Source organism: Ursus americanus, chromosome 5 (genome assembly GCF_024610735.1).
Source record: "Ursus americanus isolate L20-20 chromosome 5, mUrsAme1.1.p, whole genome shotgun sequence".
Taxonomy (NCBI): Eukaryota; Metazoa; Chordata; class Mammalia; order Carnivora; family Ursidae; genus Ursus; species Ursus americanus.
Genome location: NC_142131.1, coordinates 86970001 through 86988305, shown reverse-complemented (window position 1 = coordinate 86988305; position 18305 = coordinate 86970001). Strand labels below are relative to the sequence as shown.

The following is an 18305-nucleotide window of genomic DNA, read 5'->3' as shown; positions in this document are numbered from 1 at the left end:
CTTATCTTTGATGCATTTTAACTTTTGTTTTGTCCTCAAGGTAGATGGAAAACCTATGATCAACACACTAGGTATGCCACTTCGTGGGATAATCAATGACATCGCACACAATATTCTCTTTATCTTTACCTACATCCAAAGTCCTATTTTCAACACTTAGATCTTAATTGTGAAGGAATTTACATAAAATCCCTGCAGTTTCTGTTTCATATGACTTTATCACTCTGGAGTTAATAACCAAAGAGTAATGTGGTGGACTAATGACAGCACACTCCCTGGGTTCATTTTGGTAGGCTTTTCTGACCGGCCTCAGTTAGAGCTGTTTCTCTTTGGGATAATATTGTTTTTTTACCTGATGACTCTCCTAGGCAATGCCACTATCATCCTAGTATCCCTCCTGGACTCTAAACTGCACACTCCCATGTACTTTTTTCTCTCCCATCTCTCCTTCCTGGACCTCTGTTTCACCAGCAGCATTATTCCTCAGCTTCTAGTCAACTTGGGTGGTTCAGATAAGTCCATCACATATGGTGGCTGTGTGGTTCAGCTCTATGTCTCTCTTGCCCTGGGATCCACAGAGTGTGTCCTCCTGGCTGTGATGTCCTATGATCGCTACATTGCCGTCTGCCGTCCTCTACATTATGCCTTTGCCATGCGCCCTGGACTCTGTCATATCCTGGCATCTGTGTCATGGCTCAGTGGGGTGGCCACCACCCTCATACAGTCCACTCTCACCCTGCAGCTGCCTTTCTGTGGGCATCGCCAAGTGGATCATTTTTTCTGTGAGGTCCCTATGCTCATCAAGTTGGCTTGTGTGGACACCACTTTCAACCAGGCAGAGCTCTTCGTGGCTAGTGTTTTATTCCTGGTGGTGCCTTTATCACTCATTCTGATCTCCTATTGGCACATTGCCCTAGCAGTTCTGAAGATCAAGTCAGCAATCGGTCGGCACAAAGCATTTGGGACTTGCTCCTCCCACCTGATGGTTGTCATAATCTTCTATGGAACCATCATCTTCATGTATCTGCAGCCAGCCAAGAGTAGGTCCAAGGACCAGGGAAAGTTTGTTTCCCTCTTTTACACCGTGGTGACCCCCATACTCAACCCCCTCATCTACACCCTGAGAAACAAGGAAGTGAAGGCATCACTGAAAAAAATTCTTGGGAGTACTTTTTGACTTAGTTAAACATGATTATCAAGAATTTTTTAGGAGGCAGTTATTACTACTGACTCGTTTAATGGACAATGATTCAAAAATTATTTGGTTATGTTCATAAACCTATAGTGGGTTTTGGTAGAAAAAATTCAGTAGTGCTTGAATTTTTTAGTTGGACAAACCTAAGTTTGAATGCCCATTTCACTACAAAAGAGCTGTGTGACCTGAACAATTTGTATAACCTTTATACCATCTATGAACTGGAATGTATAATATTGAACAACCAAAATTAAAATGAGATCAATCTCCTAAACATTTGACTTTTAATAAGGTTTATTAATAAAGTTTATTTTATTTAATAGCCACAAATGTATACTAGATGGGTATTGTTATAATTTTATTTTGCAGAGATCGAGGTATTTTGACCATTTGCTCAAAACAGAAAGAGGAAATCCTAAACTTCAGTGGCATTACTCTTTCAATACATCATGGATTACTGGACCCTGAGGTTGTGGTCAAGTTTCCTTCACACACTGAGCTGATCTCTGTTGCTGCACTTTCCTCCCTGTTTGACAAGTTTCTGATTTTTTTTTGTATTTCTCTCCTTAGTAGGTTTTTGAGAATGGCAACTATGTTTTGACTTAATCACAATTTAAAGTAGAATGTATTTACGGGTGACTCCCAGATTTGTATTTCAACAAAGACATTTTCTATCTATATTCTCATCTTCAGATATGTATTTTACTTCTCTACCTGGGTGTATTAAAACAACTTCAAAATGAGCACATTATAACTAAGTTGAGAGCTCCCTGCCTTTGGCTCTTTCTCACTATTCTCAATATCACGAAGTGGAACATGCATCATCTTAATCCTGCCCTTTCTTTCACAAACTGTATGTAATCTACACACAATTCTGTGGATTTCACCATTTAATTATCTCTCTAGTTTACCCACTTCTTTCCATTTTAATTTCCTACTATGTGCCTACTGCTGAGATGGCTTCCTTAGTAGATGGAGAGATATTTATTTATTTAATCAATCACCTCTTCCATTATAGCCTCTATCTTACATTACTAGGTACACACAATTCTTAATGCACCGTGGAACTCATGCTTGTCTTATCTGCTTTAAGAAATGCATTTATTTGTCCAATAATTATTGAGGCATTGAAGGCACAGATGTGAAGGAAATAGTACCCATGCCTTTATAGAGTTTATATGTTAGTGGTCCAATTCAATTAATTGGTAGATTTTTACTATGTGACAGTATCTACTATCTAACAAAATTAGTCAATTTTGGGGGAGAAAGTCACTTTCAGCAAGTTGACTATAAAATCAAATCTGGGGGCGCCTGGGTGGCACAGCGGTTAAGCGTCTGCCTTCGGCTCAGGGCGTGATCCCGGCGTTATGGGATCGAGCCCCACATCAGGCTCCTCCGCTATGAGCCTGCTTCTTCCTCTCCCACTCCCCCTGCTTGTGTTCCCTCTCTCGCTGGCTGTCTCCATCTCTGTCGAATAAATAAATAAAATCTTAAAAAAATTAAAAAATATATATAAAATCAAATCTATCTCAATCAAGTTATAAGCCTAATGGCTATGTGTTTTTATTTTACTTGGATTTTTGGTACTAAAATAACCTTATCTAAACAGTAGTGCATCAACTTGAAGAAGGAGGAAAGAGTTTATATTGTTATTTGCTTAATTACAAATAAGTTAATATGTGTATAAGAAAGGAAAGTTTCTACGGGTGAATTTTAAAGAGGCTGACAGCTTGTAACAGAAGCCAAATAGTCTTCAAATGGTACAATCCATTTTAGATGACAGAGAGGCCATTTTCTTTAAAATTATTAGAAGAGTCAGAGGATACATAGAATATAACAAGATATGGTTGGAAATAGAATGTTTTCCTTTGTGCTGAGGAATGCACAAACGTCTCTGACTCCAAGTAAACTGGGGCTTAGTGGTCTAGTAAAACATATGGGAAATGAAAATAGAACTCTTAGGCAGAGTTTGGGAGTTGTTGATAAGCATGATCAGAGACTTAGATAACCCAGGAAAAATGGGAACTCTCCTATTCTGAAAAACAATACAGCAACAATTCATTTTTACTTCCACAGGACAATTAAAGTGTTATGAGAGTAGGAAAGATAAATAAGGATAGAAGTATTAATTTTTCTGCTAAAAAATGTAAAAGAGCAGTTTACTATAGTGAGAATAGCAGAGTGCAATAATGTCTGGCATTTGGTGTCCCATTGGAACTCAGTCCAGAGACACCATGATATTGTGAGCCAATTACTCAAGGAATTTACTCTTGAGGTTATTTTTCTGAATTACTGTAATTTCTCTGAATTCTGTATGATTACTGAAAGATAGCATTTTTCTACCGCCTATTGCATTACAATGGGATAATCAGGATTAATTTAACTTGTGGTGTTTTGGAAACTATCAACAGAAGCTCCCAATGTCTTATTTAGTGAATCCTTACGTGATAGGGGGAAATTATGACCGCAGGGCTCTTGTGCATGGCCATGTCCCAGCATCCTCTCCTATGGACATTTTAATGAGCTACACATTTTCCATGGAGGGAAGATGGTAATTCTCTTACCCTTCTGGGGATGTGGTTAGGCCACAACAACAGGATTTTTTTTTCCTCTTTCCCAGCTTACGCCATTTCTTCATCGCAGAGGTAAGTCACTGGGGTTTCTAACTTCCAAGTACTTTTTCTTAGAAGTGTAGTCACTGAGGTTAGCTCACTTTCTTCTGACATGTTCCCAAGCAAGTCCTGACATATAGTCTAGAAACCATTTAATTTCCCTTATTTGGAACGAGCATTTCCATGTTGTACAACAAACTGCATGGACCAGGAGCACCAACTTTTGGAGATGTTGCAGAGAGATTCAGGCCCAGAGAGGTCGCTTTCTAGCCATTGTGTTACTTCATAAGCATAACTGAGGGTCAAGCTCCTCCTGTGCTCCCAGCTCTCAATGACTGGCTTCCACATCTCGCATACCTTTCCAGGCAGCAGAGAGAGGTTAAGTATCTCTCTGGGCCTACTGCTCTCTGGTTCGGTGCCAGTCAGTGACTGGCGTCTACAACAACCCGGACGCCTCTTTTTCTCAGAACCTTGCATGAGGTTCCTAGTTGGTCCTTTCTAGGACTTTAACCTGGGGACGCCTTTTTATTTCCCCTCAAGACACAGGCAGCTGAAGATACTGCAGAGTAACTGCAGTGACTCCTGAGGCCAGAACGAACGTTCTTGGCCTGAAATAGGTACATTTACGTTTATGGTCAGGTTATATGTTTTATTGCACGTAGATCAAACTATAAAATTAAAGCAACTCAGAATTGTGAAGCCTGTGAATTTCAGACTAGTCTTTGCATGTTGTCTCGGACTATTCAAAACCAAACAGGAAATATCTCATAAAACTCTATTTATTTCATTCTCTCTCTCTCTTTTTTTCTAAGTTTTGTTTTGTTTTGTTTTGTTTTTTTTACACAGAGAGAGGCAGAGAGAGAGGGAACACAAGCAGGGGCAGTGTGAGAGGGAGAAGCTGGCTTCTCGCTGAGCAGGGAGCCCAATGCGGGGCTCAATCCTAGGACCCTGGGATCATGCCCTGAGCTGAAGGCAGACGCTTAACCACTGAGCCACCCAGGTGCCCCCCGCTTCTCTTTTTTATACCCAATATCCCTTCTGCTCAAAGGCAGCAAAAACTGGGTTTAAATTGTTCATTCCTGAGCTTTCTATATTCTTCAAACTGGAAAAAAAATCATCCCACCCAAATATTTTTGCCTGTGATACAGATTTGTGAGACATCTTACCAGGGTGTGAAGACAATCTCATTGAGTTAAAAGGGAATTAAGTGAGGATATACATTATTTGCTTAACCAATTGATCTTAATTATGACTACAAATAAATTCTCAAAAATTTGGATCCAAAAGGAGATTAGTATATGGCACACACGTCCACTTGCCCTCTTTGCTCCTTTGTCTACTTGCAGTCTCCTGATCTTCTCCGGGGCTACGTTTGATTCTGCAGACAATGAAGATGCTTGTATTTTACATCAGCATGCTCCCTCCTTTCATGGCACATCTCATAATTTTCTAATTTGTGAGAGAGCATTTGAACTCAATTTTTAAAAAGATTTTATTTATGTATGTATTTGTTTATTTTAGAGAGAGCAGGGGGAGGGGCAAAGAGAGAAGCAGACTGCCCGCTGAGTGGGGAGCCTGATGCCGGGTCAATCCCACAACCCCAAGCACACAACCTGAGCCCAAACCAAGAGCTGGTTGCTTAACCAACGGAGCCACCCAGGTGCCTCTGAGCTCAATTTTAAAAGTTGCTTTCGAATGAAACTTTTGTTGTTATTACAAAGTGCATCTGACATATTTGTGTTCTTTGGCCTAGAGTTATTCTATTTGGATGAGAAAGTTGTTTTTTAGTATGTTTAAAAGTAAGTTCCTATTTTTGTGTTTTGTTGTTGGATCTTAGAAGGAAAAAAAAAAGGAGACTACCAGAATAGAGTAGCGGGTTAAACGTTCACGGCAACATTTGTACACTGGAAAGTATTTAGAGGAGATTAATAATACGACGGCACTTTCAACTCATGCCCTACAATCACACCGTGAAATAACGGATGGCACACTATTCTCAAAGTGAAAATAATTTCACTTAGAGAAGGAGGTGCGACGCCAGAGTTCACAACATTCGTTGATCCATGTAGTGTATCCAATAGGGTCAACCTAGAATAGCAGACTGGGAAAGTGACTCTAGAGCTGGAATCTGGAGACCAGGTTCTCAACAAGACCAGGAACAAGCTCCAAGTGGGTGTGAGCGGCTGTGGGGGTGTCCAGCACAAGCAGGGGCAGGGCTTTGTCAACGCTCATATGATAATCAGGCTGGACACTGTGTGATATGGAAACACCCAGATGCTTACTGTCCTTTAAGGTAGATAGGTGGGAGGTATACCCAAAATAGCATTGATTAGGATGATTTTGTGTTCTGAGGCTGGCATAGTCAGCGGTCTTTAAAGGTGGTGGGTGACTGTGGGGACACAGAAAGCATTATCTGCAAAGGTGTAGGGAACTCTGTCCCATGGGATGCTACCTGTTACTGTGGATAGGTTCTGGACAAACGGACTAGAAGTGCTCATGTTAAAAGGTCTTTTCCGTTGCCAAATGCAAAATTCAGCTTCATATGGTAGTTTAGGGCCCAGGCTATTGTGTGTGTTGACTGGCAAGGAAGACTAGTTTGCACAGAAAGGAGAAGCAGAAGCATGAGGGGCGTGGTCAGCGTCTGAGGGGACTGGAAAGGAAGTTTGGTTGGACTTTGAAAGACACTCCTTCGTTATTGGTAAAAGAGGCACCGATTAGCATGATTTATTCAGTCCCAAATAGACAATCTCATTGTTTCCATCCTATCATTGTATATTCAAGGAAATGTGTCTTTGTTTACAGATATTTTCTGCTTTAATTAAGAAAACGATGATAGTGCTTTGTAATGCAGGTGTTTTACAGTTATGTAACAAAACATACAAATTGTTTACAATATTGCCTCTTAATTTGCTGTTTTATATGAAAATTATTAAATTATTAAGCTGTTTCCGAAATATTTTAAAAATTATCTTAATTTTGTGTTATCTTTAACATACTATTTTTAATACTTTTGGAGGATGTTATATTAATATTCATGATTACTTTTGTTTATTACGCTACATAAAATATTGTCTTTGTTTTTACTAGGTTTTATTTTCTGGCATTTTTCTAACATTTATATTAATTTTTTTCTCATTTTATCTTGTTTAAAAGAAGTATTAAAAAGTATGCTTACATTTTAATATTCAGATTTTTAAAAAAATAATTCATTTAATAACCCCAATTGAAATTCTGGCATCCTCTTTCACCTAAATCTTTATTATTTATTTAAGTTTTACAGCAATGAACTAGAGAATATAATAACGAGAAAAATTTCTATTCTCCACATAATTGAGTTTTTCATTAAAGCTTAATACCTGGTCAAGGACACAAACCTTATTATATGACCAGTGTGTTGTATTTTATGTTACTTGGTGCCTGGGAATTTAATAGGCTATGTTTCATTGTGGATTAACAAGTTATAGTTAATTAGTTATAAAGTCACTGCGAGAATTCGTACTTTAGCTTCCATGTTAGCTTTCATAGTGTTAAGCTGCGAGTGTTTGATGTCAAAGTTCACTAACTTTGAAAATTTTGAGATGTGTACCAGCGTATGTAGGGACATATGACTATACAGAATTCCTCTAATTTAGGCAGATTCTTTATTTCTGCTTTTTCATTTTAGAGAAAAAATGCTCTTGATAAGAGAGTGATTGAAAAAGAGAGCACCGAAGCTTCTGTTTAAGTCATTTGTGTTAGCAATGTATACCTTCATGGTCTTTGCCATGCACTGTCATTCTCTTATTTTTCATTTTAATTTTTATTTAAATTAAATCTAGTGAACACATAGTGTATTATTAGTTTCACAGGTAGAATTCAGTGATTCATCACTTACATACAACACCCAGTGCTCATTACCAGTGCCCTCCTTAATGCCCATCACCCAATTACCCCATGCCCCCCCCCCCCAGCAACCCTCAGTTTGTTTCCTAGAGTTAAGAGTCACTTATGGTTTGCCCACCTCTCTGTTTTCATCTTATTTTATTTTTCCTTCCCTTCCCCTGTGTTCATTGGTTTTGTTCTTAGATTCCACCATTGAGTGAAAATCATATGGTATTTGTCATTCTCTGACTGACTTATTTCACTTAACATAATACCCTCTAGTCCCATCCACGTCATTGCAAAGGCAAGATTTCATTCTTTTTGATGGTTGAGTAATATCCATTATATATATATATATATATATATATATATATATATATATATATATATATATATATAAATCTCACATCTTCTTTATCCTTTCATCTGTTGAAGGACATCTGGGCTCTTTCCACAGTTTGTGGACATTTCTGCTATAAATATTGGGGTACAGGTGCCCCTTCAAGTCACTACATTTGTATCCTTTAGACAAGTACCTAGTAGTGCAATTAATGGGTCATAAGCAGTTCTGTTTTAACTTCTTGAGGAACTTCCACACTGTTTTCTAGAGTGGCTGCACCAGTTTGCATTCCACCAACAGTGTAAGAGGGTTCCCTTTTCTCTGCATCCTCTCCAACAGTTGTTTCCTGACTTAATTTTAGCCATTCTAACTGGTGTAAGGTGGTATCTCATTGTGGTTTTGATATGTATTTCCCTGATGCTGAGTGAGTGATGTGGAACATTTTTTCTTGTGTCTGTTGGCCATTTTTATGTCTTCTTTGGAGGAATGTCTGTTCATGTCTTTTGCCCATTTCTTGACTGGATTATTTGGTTTTTGGGTGTTGAGTTTGGTAAGTTCTTTATAGATCTTGGATATTAGTCCTTTATCTGTAGTGTCATTTGCACATATCTTCTCCCATTCCGTAGGCTGCCTTTTAGTTTTGTTGATTGTTTCCTTTGCTGTGCAGAAGCTTTTTATCCTGATGAAACCTGTTTTCTTTCTTCCACATCATTACAAATGGCAAGATTTCATTCTTTTTGATGGTTGAGTAATATCCCTGGATGCTATTTTAGTTAGATTTTTAGAACATGAGCTGGAGGAGTAAATCTTGGTCATTTAAAATTTGTGTTCTATCCTTCAGTCACTTGGTGGGCAAGTTCGAAAGACACCTGGAAAGTTCACAATGATATGGTCTTTTCTATCACTTGTTCCCTCTAATAAAAGTTATCTCAGCTCCAGAACCATGTTTAGTGCAACTTGGTGTTCAGCCCAGTGTCTCACATATGAATCTAGTTATTCTTCCCAGCTATGGAGCACATCTTCAGTGGGGTATTTTATTATTCATGGCCTGCTACATTTTACACCTTGTTTTTCCAAGTGAGTCATGTATAGGATGGCACTTAGAGAAGAGGGTCTCACTCTTTCTGTTCATGTGATTTTGTTAGTTTCAATATATTGGGCACATATACATGGAATATGTTATATAGGCTTACACATTCCATAGTTTTAGGACTGTTCCTGTTTAGAATATTCTCCTTTGACTCCCTGTTTAATGTGTTGAAGCTATAAGATTTGAAGTTATTGAAATAGTTATTGAAATATAGTTTTGAAAAGTTGTGGAAATACTGTATTCACTGCCAATATTTACATCTTAATAATGCTTTTATAGAACTGATTTAAAAACCCTCAAAGTTTAGTAATGTAAGATGTTCTTAATGAGTAATGAGGATTTTTAACTTGATCAGAAAAATTGCTATGATTAAAGGCGTCTGAGCTCAGTGTTATTTAGAAGTGGAATTAATTACTTTTTGTGAACTCTGCAACGCACCTTTGGAAGGTGACTGGACACTGCTGCTGTTCTCCGTGAGTCCACTTGTGGATATGTACAGTGAAATCTCTAAAGGTTCAGAATGACAGGGAGGGTAAACTGAGGCAGTGTTTGTTCACCATGTATATTGAAAGTGGTGATTACAGGGCTCACCAGTGAAAGGGATGGGGACATTTTGCAGGGCTCTGGCCTGAAGTGACAAAGAGAGAACTAAAAAATAATTAATTTTGCATAATATTTACTCAAGAAAAAAATGAATTTGAAAAAGGAAGGATTTGCTTTTGTAATTGACATATATTTTCTTTAATAAGATATAAAATACATGAAGTTTCCTACTAGGAAAGAATGGGGCAAAAAGACAAAATAACGATGAGAATATTACAGGATGTTTCTATTTTGTAATTACAAGATTGAGGTGGAATTCATCAAAACCAAGAGGGCTCTGTGTGGCCTGACTGCTACTTACCATGTTATAAGTCCCCTTATCAAATTAATGCTTTTAATACATGTTTATTTTAGTTTAGTTTAGCTTAATTTTATATTTTATGTCTTTATAAGTTTTATTTAAATTCTAGTTAACATATAGTATAATATGAGTTTCAGGAGTAGAATTTAGAGATATATCACTTACATACAACACCCAGTGCTCATCCCAACAAGTGCCTCCTTAATGCCCATCACCCATTTAGCCCATCCCCCCATCCACCTCCCATCCACCAACCCTCAGTTTGTTCTCTGTCATTAAGAGTCTCTTTTATGGTTTGCCTCCTTCTCTTTTCTTTCCCCCCCTCCCATATGTTCATCTGTTTTGTTTTTTATTTTTATTTTTTTAAAGATTTTATTTATTTATTTGACAGAGAGAGAAAGAGACAGCCAGAGAGAGAGGGAACACAGGCAGGGGGAGTGGGAGAGGAAGAAGCAGGCTCCCATTGGAGGATCCTGATGCGGGGCTCGATCCCAGGACTCTGGGATCATGCCCTGAGCCGAAGGCAGAGGCTTAATGACTGAGCCACCCAGGTGCTCCTGTTTTGTTTTTTAAATTTCACATAAGAGTGAACTCATATGATATTTGCCTTTCTCTGACTGACTTGTTTTGCTTAGCATAAGACACTCTAGCTCCATCCATGTCGTTGCAAATGGCAAAATTTCATTCTTTTTGATGGCTGAGTAATATTCCACTGTACATATATACCACATCTTCTTTATCCATTCATCAGTCCACAGACATTCGGGCTCTTTCCATAGTTTGGTTATTGTTAAAAATGCTGTTATAAATATCAGGGTGCATGTGTCCCTTCAAATCAGTATTTTTGTATCCTTTGGAAAAATAGTAGTGCAATTGCTGGGTTGTAGGGTAGCTCTATTTTTAACGTTTTGAGGAACCGCCATACTGTTTTCCAGAGTGGCTGCACCAGCCTGCATTCCCACCAACAGTGCAAGAGGGTTCCCCTTTCTCTGCATCTTTGACAACTCCTGTGGTTTTCTGTGTTGCTGATTTTGGCCATTCTGATATAGCCATGTTTAAATAGACGGCAGAATAGCATGTGTTTGAGGGAGCTCCAGTCTGGAGGCCTGCTCATTCGTTCATTTGGTAATGATATCCATCATTACCTCTACTGTTGACTAGACATGTGTTAGTCTCTTTAAGGATAATGAAATAGGTATAAAATGGTGAATGTGATTTGGGTGAATTGCTGACTGATTTTTGAGAGGCTACTTTGTGCTGAACAATCCAAGGACTGGGTGCTACGAAATTATATTATATATGACCCAGGCCTCATGAATCTCAGAAGCTGTTGTGAGCAGATACATAGAGAAGCTGTTGTATATTACCTAGTCAAGTGAAAAAAATAATCCATAAGCTAGTTTCCCATACAATTAAGGACAAAGGTTTTGGAGTGTAGTATTAAAGTATGATACTGAGAAAAGTTTCATTGGTAGCTGTGGTGTAAAAGAAGGCTGACCTTTTTATGATGAATCATAATTATTGGCCTGCTAAGTACTATTGTTTTATAAATTGTATACAATGCCATCATTGGAAATAAAATATCCCCTTAATTAGTTGTTTCCAAAACAAGAGCCACATTTTGCATTCACACTTTGAGCTGATGACTAAAGTATACATGATTCCAGGAAAAAGAAATCTAAAACTATATGGATAGCATTTCATTTCCTAAAAATTAATTTCAGAGTCTGGAGTGTCCTGAGCCTCTGAAAAAAGGAGTAGGAAAGAAAAAGTAAGAGACAAACACACTGAGAAGGAAGAAGAAAGATCGTGCATAGAACGAGCTGAAGCAAGAACTAGACTGGAGTGTTTCCCTAATACACTTACTAATATGCGTGTGCCTTTGAGTGGGTCAACCCATTCTGAGCTCTCAGGACTTGATTTTTAAAGTAATGTCTTTAAAAAAAATTGTAATGACCATCACATCTGGTATATTTTTAAAAACATAAACTTATAACTAACTTCCACTATTTTTGGGTGATGAAAAAAAAGATTTTATTCCCTCTTGATTGAAAATTGCTTAAATAAAACCTTAAATAAAACCTTTTTTTCCTTCTATTGAAATTAATTGTGTTTTCTGTCTTTCCATAACTAGAAAGACACTAATATAAAGAGGTAAATTTGATGGGATGGAAATGATTGTCTAATTTATTTCCTACAACAGATAATATTGCTTCCCCCCACCACACACACACAGTTTTATTGAGGTATAAGTGATGCACAAAAATCTTTACATATTTGAAGCATACAGTTGATGAATCCGGACATATTTATGAACCATCACCATAATCAAAGTAATAAATTACCTGCAGAAGCTTCCTGCTTTACTTGTGTCCTCTGTGTGTGTGTGTGTGTGTGTGTGTGTGTGTGTGTGTGATAAGAATACTTAACATGATTTACCCACTTAACAAATTTTAATTGCATAATACAGTGTTGTTAGATTCAGGCAATATGTTGGACTGTCGTTTTCTAGAATTCATTCATTTGTATGACTGTAATTTTATAACCATTGAACAACTTCCTGTTTTCCTCACCTCCCATCCCCTGACCACCACACCATTTTATTTTTTGTTTCTGTAAGTTTAACTGTTTTATATACGTAGGAGGAGTATTTTTCCTTCCGTGTCTGGCGTATTTCACGTAGCATGATGCCCTCAAGGTCCATCGATGTTGCTGTGTATTGCAGGCTTTCTTTTTTAAGGCTGTATAACATTACATTAATATCAAATATTACATTAATTAAGGATGAGTAATAAACAGCATCTCCATTCACCCGTGGATGGACACTTAAGTCAGCTATTGTACATAATGCTGCAATGAACACAAAGATGAAGATATTTCTTTGAGATCCTGTTTTAAATTCTTTTGGATGTATACCAGAAATGGGATTGTTGGGTCATATGACCATTTTATTTTTGATTTTTTGAGGAATTTGTTTCTGTTTTTCATTATGTCTGTACCATTTCACATTCCCACCAACATCAAATAAGGGTTCTAATTTCTCCACAACCTTGTCAACATTTCCTATCTTTTGTTTTGTGATAACATCAATATTTACAGGTATGATTTGATATTGTATTTTTTATTTGCATTATCTTGATGATTACTGATGCTGAGCACTTTTTCCTATACCTGTTAAACATCTGTATGTCTTGTTTGGAGAAATGCCCATTCAAGACTTTGCTTACTTTATTTTTTAATATTTTTTTATTATATTATGTTAGTCACCATACAGTACATCCCTGGTTTTTGATGTAAAGTTCCATGATTCATTAGTTGCATATAACACCCAGTGCACCGTGCAATACGTGCCCTCCTTACTGTGATGGGTAGTAAGGAGGACTTTGCTTACTTTTTAATCGTTTTTTTTTTAATTTTGCTATTGTTTCATTTGAGATTCTATATATTTTGAATATTAACTCCTTATTGGATATTTGTTTTGCACATATTTTCTCCCATTTCCTAGATTTTTCCTTTCATTGCCTGTGGTTTTGGTGTCATATCTATAAAATCATTGCCAAGACCAATGTCATAAAGCTTTTCCTTTATGTTTCTTCTAGGAGTTTTAGTTTTAGATCCTACATTTAAGTTTTCAATCCATTTTGAGTTGATTAATGGTGCAAATTTTGTAAGCTTGACATCCAACTTCATTCTTCTGCATGTGGATATTTAGCTTTCCCAGCACCATTTATTGAAAAGACTGTCTTTTCCCCACTATGTATTCCTGGTACCTTTGTTGAAGATCCATTGGCTGTATATAAACGGGTTATATCTGGGCCCTTTATTTTACTCCACTGATCTATATGACTACATTTACTCCAGTACCATGTGTTCTAATTATTGTAGCTTGATGACAATATTTTTGCATTTGTCTGCTCTGCTCTATCTTAGAAAGCATCAGAGAAGTAAGACATTAAGAGGATGTGTATTTATTTACAATACACATAGCAGGAAAAAAGATCTAAGTCACTTGAGGTAAGGACATAGGTTCTAAGAACTTAACATAGAATACTTCTGGGGGAGGTGATACCGTCTCATTTGACTCTATGTAATATGTCATCTTTCTCAGCTATAACAGCCTTTGGGAACACACTTTGCACACGGGGATGATGAGGAGTACCAATGAGAGCAAACTGACGGGTTTCATCCTCTGGGGTTTTTCTGATTACCCTCATTTACGGAAGGTTTTCTTTGTGATCATTTTGATCTTGTATTTATTAACCATTTTTGGGAATACCACCATCATTCTGGTATCTCGTCTGGAGTCCAAGCTTCATACACCAATGTATTTTTTCCTTTCTCATCTCTCCTTTTTGGATATCTGCTTTACCAGCAGTGTTATTCCTCAGCTCCTGGTAAACTTGTGGGATCCTATGAAGAACATCACCTACGGTGGCTGTGTGGTTCAGCTCTATGTCTCTCTTGCCCTGGGATCTACAGAGTGTGTCCTTCTAGCTGTGATGTCCTATGATCGCTACATCGCCATCTGCCGTCCCCTCCACTACACTGTCTTAGTGCATCCCCGTCTTTGCATGGCCCTGGCGTCTTTGGCATGGCTCAGTGGGGTGGTCACTACTCTAGTACAGTCCACTCTCACCCTGCAACTACCCTTCTGTGGGCATCATCAAGTGGATCATTTCATCTGTGAGGTCCCTGTGCTCATCAAGTTGGCTTGTGTGGACACCACTTTCAATGAGGCTGAGCTTTTTGTAGCTAGCATCATCTTCCTTATAGTACCTGTTTCCATCATCCTGGTTTCCTATGGCTACATAGCCCAAGCAGTTTTGGGGATTAAGTCAGCTTCTGGAAGAAAGAAAGCATTTGGGACTTGCTCCTCCCACCTGATGGTTGTCATAATCTTCTATGGAACCATCATCTTCATGTATCTGCAGCCAGCCAAGAGTAGGTCCAAGGACCAGGGGAAGTTTGTCTCCCTCTTTTACACCGTGGTGACCCCCATGCTCAACCCTCTTATCTATACTTTGAGAAATAAAGAGGTTAAGTGGGCACTAAAGAAAGTTCTAGGAAAGATTCTGGGAATAAATTTTACATGACTATTAAAAAAATTTTTTTAAGCACTACTGTGATGAACATCTCTTTTGTGTGTGGTAAAAAACATAAAACTTTTTAATAAAAGCCATTTGGGTCATTTTCTCCCATTTTGTTTTTCTTAATTATTCATACAACATTCTGTAGTATACTATGGAATACATGTGTTTAGTCCCGCCTTTGCCCTTACCCCGTAGCAACATAAAGTCAATACTTTAGTCAATCTATTCTTCAGTATTTTTTTCCCTCAAATATATCATATATGAAACTCCTCTTAAAGACTTTCCCATATTAAGAAAAAAAACCATAAAAATATTTGAGAAATGTTTTAAACTAGTCGTTTCTTTTTTCTTTATTTGTGAAAAATACATTTAGTCTCTCAGATTTCCTGTATCTCTAGATGCACTGGTGTCTTCCTTTTTTCCAAAGTTGTGCCTAAGATGGAAGAAATTTAGGCAAACTGTTACGAGGCAGAATTTTTATTTCCTCCTACACTGAATGTGATAGAGTGTGTAGAGGGGCACAATCCACATGCAGACAAAAGCCACACATTCAGGTAGAGGATAAAGTAGAAGGAACGAGCCTGGTTCTCTTACTTTGTCGTTGAACCAATAAACCAATTCTGACTGACGAACAATGAAGTCTGATTCATAAGAAAAAGCTCATCTATAGAATATTCTATACATATAAACAAAACATTTACTATTATTACTGTAACTCTACAATTCTATATATAAAAACATATTTTCTTATTTATTTATTTTTATTTTACATTTTTTTTAATTTTTATTTTTTTATAATTTTTATTTTAAAAACATATTTTCATAACTTGGAGATTTATATTTCAAATAAAAGTTTAGTCAAACTCATCTTGCTGTTTATGTTATAGCACTGACTTTTTTTTCCAAGACTTTACTCTAAATGGCCTTTGCTTTTAACATTTCTTTTCTGGATGTTATACACAACTAATCAATCACTGAACACTACGTCGAAAACTAATGATGTACTATATGCTGACTAATTGAATTTAAATTAAAAAAAATAAAATTAAAAAACACTTTTTCTGGAAAGGAGTAATTTTTGCATCTTGTTTGGAAATTTTTTTGTAAACACTCTATTTCACTGAGTTTTTTGTAAACACTATTTCACTGAATTGTAGCAAACATTGGTTGTATGGTTTTTGGTTTGCAAAAATGCTGTGCATTCAAATATGCTTCAAAATAAATGTATGAATTCAGTGAGATGAGGAAGAATTTTGTGGCAGAATCCTGCAGGTCAAATCTGATAATAATTGCAAATAAAGACTAAGAAGTCAGGGAATGAATTATCACTTCTACATAATTAGAATGGTAATGCTCTGCCTAGATTCTATCCGTGTGTGTGTGTGTGTGTGTGTGTGTGTGTGTGTGTGTGTGTTTATTTGAAGTATGATTAACATAGAGTGTTATGTTATTTTGGGTGTACAATATTCAGCAATTCTATAGATTATTCAGTGCTCATTAAGACAAGTGGACTCTTAATCTCCTTTATCTATTTCACCCACCATCCCACCCATCTTCCCTCTGGCAATTTCCAGTTTGTTGACTATATTTAAGAGTCTGGGTTGGTTTGTTTGTTTGTTTATCTCTTTTTTCTTTGTTTCTTCATTTGTTTTGTTTCTTAAATTCCACATATGTCCAAAATCAATGGTGTTTATCTTTCTCTGAGTGATTTATTTCACTTAGCATTATACCCTCTAAGTCCATGTATATAATTGTAAATGGAAAAATCTCGTTTTATCTGTGACTGTATAATATTCCATCACACACACACAAACACACACATACATACACACCACATCTTTCTCCATTCACCTATCAAAGGAAACACAAGCTGCTTCTATATTGTGGTTATTGTAAACAATGCTGGATTGTAAACAGCATTGTAAACATTACTGGATCATATGGGAATTCTATTTTTTTAAAGATTTATTGATTGAAGGATGATTGATTGATTGATAGCACAAGTGGGGTGAGAGGCAGAAGGACAGGGAGAGAAAGAATCTTAAGAAGACAGCCCGCTGAGCCCAAAACCTGACTCACTCCAGAGCCCAACACAAGGCTCCATCTCAGGACCCTGAGATAGTGACCTGAGGCAAAATCAAGAATCAGACACTTAACTGACTGAGCCACCGAGGTGCCCCTCTATTTTTAATATTTTGAGAAACCTCTATACAGTCTTCCACAGTGGCTGCACCAACTTGCATCCCCACCAACAATGCAGGAGTGTTCCTTTTTCTCCTCATTCTCACCAACACTTGTTCTTTTGTATCCTTTTGATTTTAGCTATTCTGACAGGTATGAGATGATACCTCACTGTAGTTTTCATTTGCATTTCCTTGATGATTACTGATGTTGGGCATCTTTTCATGTCTTTTGGCCATCTGTATGTCTTCTTTGAAAAATGTACATTCATGTTTCCTGCCCATTTCTTAACCAGATGATGATGATGATGATGATGACTGATGTTGAGTTGTATACATTCTTTATATATTTTGGGTACTAACACTTTATTGGTTATATTATTCGCAAATATCTTCTCCCATTTGGTAGGCTGCCTTTTTTTAATCCTTGTCATTAAGTATGATTTTATTTTATTTTTATTTTATCTATCTATCTAGCATCTATCTAGTATCTATCTATCATCTACCTATCATCATCTATCTATCATCTATTATCTATCTATCTATCATCTATCATCATCTATCATCTCTCTATCTATCATCCATCTATCATCTATCAGAGAGAGAGCACAAACAGGGGGAGAGGCAGGCTAAGGGAGAAGCAGGCTCCCTGCTAGGGAGCCTGATGCAGGACTCGATTCCAGGACCCTGGGATCATGACCTGAGCTGAAGGCAGACACTGAACCAACTGAGCCACCCAGACATCCTGTGCCTTTTTGTTTCATTAATGGTTTCCTTCACTGTGCAAAAGTTTTTATTTTGATGAATATAGTTTAATTTTGGTTTTATTTCCCTTGCCTGAGGAGACATATCTAGAAAACTGTTTCTACAGCTGATGTCAAAGAAATTACTGCCTAATGTTCTCTTCTAGGAGTTTTATGGTTTCAGGTGTCATATTTAAGTCTCTAATACATTTTGAATTTATTTTTGTGTATGATGTAAAAAAGTGGTCCAGTTTCATTCTTCTGCACGTAGCTGTCCATTTTCCCCAACA

The 18305-nt window shown here is 37.2% G+C and overlaps 2 protein-coding genes across 2 annotated transcripts; both read left to right on the top strand.

Annotated features, from left to right (window-relative positions):
- Positions 1-247: 247 nt before the first annotated feature.
- Positions 248-4578, top strand: LOC123796515 (olfactory receptor 2G2-like). Its single transcript, XM_045804026.2, has 3 exons — positions 248-1160; positions 3771-3840; positions 4470-4578. Exons 1-3 carry the CDS (start codon positions 248-250, stop codon positions 4576-4578), a joined length of 1092 nt encoding a protein of 363 aa, XP_045659982.2.
- Positions 4579-14150: 9572 nt separating this feature from the next.
- Positions 14151-15095, top strand: LOC123796514 (olfactory receptor 2G2-like). Its single transcript, XM_045804025.2, has one exon. The coding sequence runs from the start codon at positions 14151-14153 to the stop codon at positions 15093-15095; it is 945 nt and encodes a 314-aa protein (XP_045659981.2).
- The last annotated feature ends 3210 nt before the right edge of the window (positions 15096-18305 follow it).

What these genes read in the sequence shown, in the direction of transcription:
- LOC123796514 (XM_045804025.2), top strand. Translation starts at nt 14,151, where the DNA reads ATGAGGAGTACCAATGAGAGCAAACTGACGGGTTTCATCCTCTGGGGT.
- LOC123796515 (XM_045804026.2), top strand. Translation starts at nt 248, where the DNA reads ATGTGGTGGACTAATGACAGCACACTCCCTGGGTTCATTTTGGTAGGC. An exon ending in GGCATCACTGAAAAAAATTC is followed by an intron (nt 1,161 to 3,770) that starts TTGGGAGTACTT and finishes CCCTTCTGGGGA; the next exon opens with TGTGGTTAGGCCACAACAAC. An exon ending in GCCATTTCTTCATCGCAGAG is followed by an intron (nt 3,841 to 4,469) that starts GTAAGTCACTGG and finishes TATTGCACGTAG; the next exon opens with ATCAAACTATAAAATTAAAG.